General features: G+C 48.2%; 1 protein-coding gene across 1 annotated transcript; it reads left to right on the top strand.

The window, feature by feature from the left end:
• Positions 1–184: 184 nt before the first annotated feature.
• AARSD1 (alanyl-tRNA synthetase domain containing 1) lies at positions 185–8,806 on the top strand. The gene is made up of 12 exons (XM_058702691.1): positions 185–343; positions 493–624; positions 2,397–2,556; positions 3,247–3,304; positions 3,728–3,884; positions 3,980–4,096; positions 4,319–4,449; positions 5,029–5,095; positions 5,230–5,321; positions 5,780–5,834; positions 6,835–6,929; positions 8,568–8,806. The coding sequence occupies exons 1-12, from the start codon at positions 305–307 to the stop codon at positions 8,701–8,703; spliced, it is 1,239 nt and encodes a 412-aa protein (XP_058558674.1). The 5' UTR covers positions 185–304; the 3' UTR covers positions 8,704–8,806.
• The last annotated feature ends 1,229 nt before the right edge of the window (positions 8,807–10,035 follow it).

The following is a 10,035-nucleotide window of genomic DNA, read 5'->3' on the forward strand; positions in this document are numbered from 1 at the left end:
CCTCTTTCCCCAGCCGAGACTGTGGGAGGCTGACCTAAGTGCCTTGACAAATCCCGGCCGAGCGCAGTTTTATTTTGTTTTCAGGTCCTTGCCAAAGTCTTCAAACGGGTGCTAGGCGCCCCGGAACGTCTACAAATCGCGTTTTCGGTAAATTTGTCCAAGCCACACCCCGTCCCTTGTCCTCGTGCTTCTGCGCGGAGACGCGCTCTCAGTGAAGATTGTCCCGCACGGCTCTCCGTCCGCCCGCGGGCCGTCCAGTGTGCGAGGGTTCCCGCGTCTCTCCGCGTCCCGGGAGACAGCGGCGATGGCGTTCCGGTGTCAGCGGGACAGCTATGCCCGCGAGGTGCGGCCGGCTGGGCGAGGCACCTGCAGCTGCCGGGCGGATGGGGCGGTGCGGGAAGATGGAGCCGCGTGCAGGGGCTGCGGGGAGAGACTCAGTCCCGGTGTCTTGAGGGCTGGGGTCCGCCTTATTCTGTGTCCCTCTCTGTGCAGTTCACCACCACCGTGGTCTCCTGCCGTCCCGCGGAGCTACAGACCGAAGGAAGCAACGGCAAGAAGGAAGTGCTGAGTGGCTTCCAAGTGGTGCTGGAAGACACGCTGCTTTTCCCCGAGGGCGGGGGACAGGTACCAGGCCCGCGCCTCACCCCAACCCGGTCCCAGGAAGCCCCTCATTCCTTTCTGCTCAGGAAATGCCCTCTTGCCCCTCTGCCCCAGCCATGATGAATACAGATGGAAGTTAGTTCAATTCGGCTCGTTTGTTCATTCAACAGATACTTACCAACGCATACTTACTGGGCCATAACATATCCTGGGTACTTACTCCAGGTTCTGAGGATAAGGGGTCTCTACATACAGAGAATATTTATCGGAGAAGACAGACAAAATGGTGAATAGATAAAATAGAGTGCTTGGTTTGGTAAGTGCTCTAAAGAAAATTAAAGCTTGAGGGAAAGACAGTCATGGGATGTTCTCCTAAGTAGGGGGGAAGTTATTTCAGTACAGACCTAAGTGAAGGGAGTGGGTAAACCATTGCAGTTACCTAATGGTGTTTGGGGGAAAGGAGCAAGTATTCCAGGCAGCGAGAAAACAAGTGCAAAGGAATTAGGAATTAGCTTAGGGTGTTTGACAGGGACTGGAAACGCTCCCCCTGAGGGAGCACAACAGAGGACAGGCTTATTTGTGCTGTGATGGGATAGGGACGAGGTCCAACATGAACTGGAGAAAGGAGGGTAATAACAGCAAAAAGGTGGGCGTTATGGGAGAGGCTTTTTCCAGCAGGGATAATAGCACAGACAAAGGCAGGGAAGGCTGAAGGAATCCGACAGGTCTAGTTAAAGGCAAGTAGTCTAATATAGTTGGAGCCTATGGTGTGTGTTGATGACAGGCTGGAGGTGACCTTGGAAAGGTCAGTTGGGGTCAGTTCAGAGGAACTTGAAGGATGTGTTAAGGTGTGTGGACTTCATTCAAGAAGCTGTGGTGAACCATGAAGTACTTAGGCAAAGAAGTGAAACGAGAGAACATGGTCAGTAAACTTGATAGCGAGAAAGTTCCAATTTCATATCAGCGTCATTATTACAGGGGTTTTCTGCTGATGGAAGACCTGTAACCTCAGGCAACTATAGAAAGACTCATTGTATACGTTTCTTCCCTAATTCCTTGAGACTATTAGGTCTTTTTCCTGTGCACTCCTCTAGAACAGTGTACTTTTTTACATTATAGCGTGTTGTAGATCATATTGCAGTGACCTGTGTGTGTGTCTGTATTTTTTTTCCAGACGCTTAAGATCCATGAGGGGCTTTGTGTTGTTTATGTTGTAATCTGGGGTCATGGCCAGATCTTGTAAGCAGGTGGCACTAGATATTTTTTTAAGCGAATGAATGTTTTTGTTCTTTATTTTTTTTAAAGTAATCTCTACACCCAACATGGAGCTCGAACTCATGACCTGGAGATCAAGAGTCGCATGCTCCACTGACTGAGCCAGCCAGGCGTCCTTAAAATGAGTGAATATTTTTGTATCTAATTCTAGTAATAGTGCGGAGGATGGAAGGAAAATCAAACCATTTTAGAAAGTCTTGGAAGATAAGAATCTAAAGGCAGTGAGAGTGACGATTACATTTCTTTGGGTTTTACTAAAATCTTTGTTTTTGTAGTTATAATCTCTGTTTTAAGTCTGCTGTTTTGTTCTCAAGAACAAAATATATGGGTGTTCAGAGTGAAGAGAATAGAATCCCCTCACAGAACAAAGTGGACCACCTCACTGGACAGTGCCTCTTGTCCCTTAGGGAATCTCAGATTCTGGGTGTGTTTCTCACATACGTTCCCTAGAGGGTCTTTGTATCCAGGAGTTAAGGTGAGCTCTGTCTCCCACCGCTGATTAGTTTTACTTCTTTCCCTAGCCTGATGACCATGGTACGATCAATGACATCTCTGTGTTGCGAGTGACCCGCCGCGGGGCTCAGGCTGATCATTTCACACAGACAGCCCTGGCCCCGGGGACTGAGGTCCAGGTCCGGGTGGACTGGGAGCGAAGGTTTGACCACATGCAGCAGCATTCAGGTAGGCGGGGCGGCCTGGGGGATCTGCAGGAGGGGCTGTTGCCATGGATGGGAATGCCATAATGATTGGGACGTCTTTGGGTTCTCTGGGGGTTAACCTTTTGTAAAGGACAGACGTAATCAGAATCAGCTCCGTTTCAGACAGTAGGTGATAAATGTTATAACAATGTGAACAATTAAAGTAAAAGTATTAGAATAACTGCTGGATTTGAGTTTTACCAACCTCCCACTTTTTGGCTTTACCTGGATATCTCCTAGGCTCTTTAAATTCAACGTGTTCAAAATGGACTTAAATAGGCATTTCCTCCCCCAGACCAGGTGTTCGTGAACATCCACCTGGTTGCTCAAATCCTGAAAGTCAGTGCAGACACCTCTTTGGGGAGAGCCAACCACTGAGTCCTGGCAGTTTATCTTCTGAACATCTCTCCACTTCCTTCCACTGTTAGCACAGTCATCCTGGTCCCAGCTCTCATTGTCTTTCCCCCAGACGCCTGATAGAGGTCATTTGTGAAACGGCATCATAAAGCTTTTTGTAGGGTTCTCGTGAGGATTTTCAGTAAAATATCTGATAAGAGTATTATTAGCCAGTACCCGGCAGGTCTTCCACGGGGAGAATCTCTGTGATGATATCAGGGAGCATGTGGCTGGCTGCACTTCTCATTCTACCCTGTCTCTTGCTCTCTCCGCTCAGGGCAGCATCTCATCACAGCAGTTGCTGACAATCTGTTTGGGTTGAAGACCACATCCTGGTGAGCAGGGGACCTAAGACTAACCATAGGTCGCAGGTCCCAGACTGCCAGCTCCTCTCCCAGTAATGGGTCGGGGTAGGAGGATAAAAGAAAGGATAGGGTTCAAAATCTGCTGTGTTCTCCTGTTCCCCTTAGGGTGGGGGTGGTGGGTGACCTTGTGTGTCTCGGGAAGCATGAGGATGCGAGAAGGAAAGAACATGGAGTTTGGAGCCCAGAGAGCCAGAGGGTGAATTCTGGCTGCATGATCTTGATCACATTCCTTCCTACTCCTCACCCATAAAAAAGGAAATGACTGGCAGTCTCTACCTTGGAGGGTTTTTGTGAGGATTAAATAAGAGAATTTATGTGAACATTCTTTGTAGACTTTGTTATATTCTTACTGTCATCATCAGCACCCTGTGACTGCTGCACTTCTTCTGGCAGGGAGTTAGGGCGGCTCCGGAGTGTGATTGAGCTGGACAGCCCCTCTGTGACTGCAGAGCAGGTGGCTGCCATTGAGCAGAGCGTTAATGAGAAAATCAGAGACCGCCTGCCTGTGAATGTGCGAGAGCTGAGCCTGGATGACCCTGAGGTGGAGCAGGTGAGAGAGAGCCAGTGTGGCAGCGTCTGTAGAATGGCCCTCCAAGGGCCCGTCATCAAAATTCAGACAGCCCTTCTCCCTCTGCTGTGTTCTAGGTGAGGGGCCGGGGTTTGCCCGACGATCATGCTGGGCCCGTTCGAGTTGTTACCATCGAGAGCGTTGATTCCAACATGTGCTGTGGGACCCATGTGAGCAATCTCAGTGACCTTCAGGTGGGTAAAGAAGGGCTCTTGAGTGGTTGGGAGAGAGGGTGTTAGGGAAGTGGGGATCACGAGAGGGCTGAGAGTGATCGAGGGGGACAGCTGAGGAGGCCCGGCTGAAGTCACTCCTTCAGTGCTTCCCAGCTGGGGCACAGGTCTAGGGATCTCCTCCCTTGGCTCTGGCACCCACTTCAGTTTATACCTGTGCTTGTGTTACTCCCTTGCCTCATGTAGGTCATTAAAATTCTGGGCACCGAGAAGGGGAAAAAGAACAAAACCAACCTGGCATTTCTGGCTGGGAACCGGGTGCTGAAGTGGATGGAGAGAAGCCACGGAACTGAAAAAGCACTGACCACGCTGCTTAAGTATGCCCCCTGCTGCCCCCATGTCTCAGGTCCTGGCCACCCCAAGTTCAGCTCTCCTACCTGTGGGGTAGACAGTTCTCTCTTTATCTCGGGGCGGACGGGGTGGGGGGTAAGATGCAATCATAAGTGATGAAGCACTTTGGATGGTAAGTCAGACCCATGTAAAATGGTTTATTCCTTTATATCTTCTTCATCAGTTGCTTAGGCAGCCTCCTTGGAAGGTCCCCAGGTCCCCATCTGGAGGGAGACTATCAAGAAGGGCATCATGGTGGGGCACCTGGGTGGCTCAGTCGGTTAGGTGTCCGACGTCAGCTCAGGTCATGATCTCATGGACTGTGAGTTCGAGCCCCGCGTCAGGCTCTGTGCTGACAGCTCAGAGCTTGGAGCCTGCTTCGGATTCTGTGTCTCCCTTTCTGTCTGCCCCTCCCCTGCTCACATTCTCTGTCTCTCTCTCAAAAATAAATAAACGTTAAAAAAATTTTTTTTTTTTTTTAAGAAAGAAGGGCATCATGGATATACACCTCATCCCAAAAGCAGTTTGGGAAGCCGGGCAGGTGACCACACACCTTTCTCTTGCAGGTGTGGAGCAGAGGATCACGTGGAAGCAGTGAAGAAGCTACAGAACTCTTCCAAGCTCTTGCAGAAGGTGATTTATTCCATCGAGGTTGGAGAGGGCCTAACCAGTTCATCAGAGCCGGAGTGAGGGGGAATGAAGTGGGGCGAAGATGGTGAGCTCCCCTGTTACTCCTTCTGTCTGTTGAGTTCCGGCATCTGTTGCAGAACAACCTGAATCTACTCAGAGACCTGGCCGTGCACATTGCCCACAGCCTGCGGAACAGCCCGGACTGGGGAGGTGTGGTCACGTTACATAGGTGAGACACAGGGTATGGGGCTGCTGGGCTTGGGGCTCAGCCTCTCCCCTGGGTGCAGTGCCTAGTGGGAGGTGGGTCACTCACTGCTTTCTCAAGGCTGAGCAGACCTGAGGGGATGTGTTACCTTCCAGATTTCCTGGGTTCTATAAGAGCATCTTCATAGTAACACTGTAACTTTCATTACCACCTTCCCTCACCTCCTTCACCATCTAACAGATGTCTCCTTACCTGACCGATCTTGTTGAAGGGAGACAGAAATAAATACAAAGCATGCTATAAACTGCCGAGAAGGACATGTTGCTGGCTCTCAGCCAGCACTCTCTGTCTTTGCTGAGAGAGTCTGGGGCTTCGCACAGACAGCCTGCCACAAGGCCAGCCTTATGAGGAGGAGAGGGGCTTCCTGCAGTTTCCCATCTCCTGCTCCAAGCTGGATCTGACATCTGTGTCCTTTGTTGTAGGAAGGAGGGGGATTCTGAGTTCATGAATATCATTGCCAATGAGATTGGGTCAGAGGTAAGAGGAGCATGAGATTCTTGATCTCTCCTGGGTAGAGACCTAAGTGAGGGGCATTAGTTTAGCTGAAGTCCCTCCCGTGAATGCATGAAGAGTAGGGAATTGAAATTCATTCAGTACTGGTTTTTTTTTTTTAGCAGTAGCTGTGAGATCTGTGATAGTGACCTCTCTGGGGCTGCAATATTTACCAGCTTCTGAGTTCCTTTGATCAGAGCCGAAACTCTTCCAAGCCACCCACATTTATATGTGCCAAGGGCCTGGTTTTAGAAGCGATGGGGCTGGCTAGGCCCTTTGAAGGCCATCCTTTCCATTTTCCTTCTCTGGCTTCTGGTGCCATCCTGGTAGTCTGCAACTTCATGATTTCCAGGTCTCTCTTTTGCATTTACTCCAAAAAACACTCTTTGGGGTACCTGCCCCGGGCCAAACAGTGTACATGTCTCTTTTTATAGTCCTGTGTAAAGCATACTGATTCTCAAGGAGCTCACTCTCCAGTTTGGGAGGCAAATGTACCGTTTGGTGACATTTCTAATTTCGGGCGGTGAATGCTGGAAGTGGAACAACATGTTACCTGAAAGAGTGGGGAGCCCCCAGGGAAGTGGCCTGCAGAACTGCCTAGTGGTCATCAGATGAGGAAGCAAAGGTAGCCAGGCAGAAGGAGACAGGCAGCTTTAGGCAGTGACAGGCACAGGCTGTGTGAGGAAAGCGGTGGGCAGGCTGCAAAAGTCGATGGGCGTCAGGTCACAAAAGGCATTTAGTGCCTGGCCATGGTCAGCAGCCTTCTGCCTTCTTCTTAATGTTTAACCTAAGTTCCTATAGTCATTCTCAAAAAAGTTTCTTGGCCCTGGTGGGCCAGAGCATAGGGGCTGCATTATCTCTCATCAGGAACATCACTCATGGTTTAAGGGCAAAAGTCTGATCTTGAGAGTGAGGAGAGGGCAGCATTTAGGGGGATTGACCCTACTTCTCAAGTATCAGGACTTCTCTTTATCTTACCTCCTAGGAGACCCTCCTGTTCTTAACTGTGGGTGATGAGAAAGGTGCTGGGCTCTTCTTACTGGCAGGGCCAGCTGAAGCCGTGGAAACCCTGGGCCCCAGGTAATCTGTGGACTGTCTGCACTAACCTGCTAGGAGAGCCCTTGACCCACAAAGAGGGCCACCACATCTGTGATCTCATTTTGATTCACATCACAGGCATATGAGGTGGGCTGAGCAGGAACAATTATCACCGCAGTCATTCCTAATTTTACAGACGAGGGACTACATATCATGTGCCTGAGATCTCACAGTTGGTAGAACTGAGACTCAAACCTAGGTCTTTTTTGCTCCAAATCTCTTATGCTTTTCTGTTTTTTCTTTTAGAAATTGAGATAACATAAATGACGCACGAATTCAGGTGCTGTATTATCACTAGGCCAATAAAACGGGTAACTAAGGCACCAGCAAAGCAGAGACACAGACCAACTATTCTGGAGAAGAGATTAGGATTTTAAGACTAAGTAAAAATCAGCATTGATGTAATTGTCATGGGAAAATTAGAACTTTGTTGAATTTCTTTACCCTCATTGCTTATATTTTCTTTATTTTTTAACGTTAAAAAAAAAACATTACTTATTTTCAGAGAGAGCAAGCATGCGCACTTGAGCGGGGGAGGGCCAGGGAGAGGGAGAGAGAGAATCCCAAGCAGGCTCTGTGCAGTGAGTGCAGAGCCCGACTTGGGGCTCGATCTCACCAACTGTGAGATCATGACCTTAGCCAAAATCAAGAGTCTAGGACACTTAACCAACTGAGCCACCCAGGTGCCCCTATATTTTCTCACTTTAAATTAGATACAGAGTGTAGTGTCCCCTGTTCTTTCTGGTGTTTAGGGTTTTCAAAGTCCTGATCGGCTCTGATGAGTTTTCAAAGGAAAACATAAGAAATTAAAGTGGAGGTTCCTGACAGGCAGCCAGATGTGGCCTACAGATTAGTTTGGGCTGTTTACTATTTTAAATTTTTTATTTTATTTTTTTTAAGTAGGCTCCATGCCCAGCATGGAGCCCAGCACAGGCCAGGAGCTCGGGACCCTGAGGTCCAGACCTGAGCTGAGATCAAGAGTCAGACGCTTAACCGACTGAGCCACCCAGGCACCCTGATTTTAAAATTTCAAAGTTACTTGTTACATTTTAAAACTAGGAGATTTATACATAAAAATGTAGAGTTCTAGCATTTCTCACAAAAGGAAAAGAAAGGCATGCTCTGGCAACACTGGGCCCACATGGCAATAGCTGTGAGGAACTGGGTGGTGACTGCCTGCTTCAGACAGGACAAGCTTGTCCCTCTGTCCACATTCCCCTCCCTTCTCACTCACCCCCCCAGCTTGCTTCACTGCTGCTCCCCACAGGCTTTTGTGTCCGCAGCTCCTTACCCCTAGTGGACACTCCCAGGAGTGTTGCCATAATTTATCTAGCCTCCCATTTCTAGACTCTTCTGTTGTATCCAGTTATTCACGCTTTTTAAAAAAAATATGTAGAACAACAAATACTAGTTCATTTTTTGTTCCCCAAGTTCTTCACTCTTACAATAAACATGGTCCATATATCTCTGCATATGTGCAAGTATTTTTAAGAAGGGTTTCTAGAAGCCATCTTTCTTTCCCCTCGGCTCTGGCTGTGGGGAAGGACTCTGAGCTGCCCTTGGTTTTTCTGTGGCCTTTCCCTTGAAGACTTCCTGCCTGAATGTCTCTCTGCTCCCTAGGGTGGCTGAGGTCCTGGAAGGCAAAGGAGCCGGGAAGAAAGGCCGCTTCCAGGGCAAGGCCACCAAGATGAGCCGGCGGGCAGAGGTGCAGGCGCTTCTCCAGGACTACATCAGCACTCAGAGTGCTGAGGAGTGAGGATCTGGACACTTCCCTGGGGCTCCTGCTGTTGAGAACCAGCCTCCTGTGACCACAGAGTCTCTTGGACAATAAAATAGCTTGACTTGAAATGGTTATGGTACCACATGCATATGACTGATTTATTCAGTATTCTCTGGTGTGTTTACACGATGAGTATCTGTGAATAAACAGCTTTCTAATTTGGCCCCTGTTAGTCATAACCTCCACAAGGGAGCATTATGTTGAGGAAGTGTACTAATTTCCCTAAAGAGCAGCTGCAACCTTTCTTCCTGTGTAAATGTGACTGTCTAGGGGAGTCAGTCTGGAGGTTCAACCTCGGGCTTAGATTCAATCATATCTCGTTTTCTTTTTTTTTCCCTTATTTTCCTAGTGTTTTAGAAATAAGTGTTCCCTTATTTCTAGTGTTTTAGAACTAAAAAGTATCAGTGACTTTGCAAATAGGTCAAGAGGCCACACAAATATAGTAGAAAGATGCTCTAAGTGTGTTACTGAGACAGAAAAGAGATGGAAAAAGGTATCCCGGAAGACTAACCCAAAGAGAGCTTGTGTCACATTATTATTATTTTAATGTTTATGGATTTTGAGAGAGATCCCAAGCAGGTTCCTCACTGTCAGCACAAAGCCCGTCGTGGGGCTCAATCCCACTAACTGTGAGATCAGGACCTGAGCTGAAATCAAGAGTCAGACACTTAACTGACTGAGCCATCCAGGCACCCCTGGTGTCATATTATTGAGACTTTCAGAATCACTGTTAGAGATCAAGAGGGACACGTAACGATAAAAGGAAGACAAAGTATTCTAAATTTGCATCTAATAACAGCCTCAAAATATGTAAAACAGAAGTTGACAGCTAAAAGAAGAAACACAAATCCATGCTTGGTGGAGGATTTAAACCAATCTTTCAGCAACTGTTAGGACAAGAGGAAGTATCTCGAAGTTAAGAACAAAGACATTGGAGTTTCATAGACCCGAGTAGAAGTCCTGGCTTTGTGCGCCCATGGGTGGTAAAACCAGAAAAAAAGAAAGTGATTATTTTATTTATTTTTAAACTTAATGTTTGTTTATTTTTGAGGGAGAGGGACACAGTGTGAGCAGGGGAGGGGCAGAGAGAGCGTGAGACACAGAATCTGAAGCAGGCTCCAGGCTCTGAGCTGTCAGCACAGAGCCCGACGATGGGGGGCTCAAACCCACGAGCTGTAGGATCATGACCTGAGCCAAAGTCAGACACTCAACCGACTGAGCCACCCAGGCGCCCCAGAGACCCATTTTTTTTTTTTTTAATGTTTTTTATTTTTGAGGGAGAGAGTGCAAGTGAGGGAGGAACACAGA

The sequence above is a fragment of the Neofelis nebulosa genome, chromosome 16 (assembly GCF_028018385.1).
Source record: "Neofelis nebulosa isolate mNeoNeb1 chromosome 16, mNeoNeb1.pri, whole genome shotgun sequence".
Classification (NCBI taxonomy): Eukaryota; Metazoa; Chordata; class Mammalia; order Carnivora; family Felidae; genus Neofelis; species Neofelis nebulosa.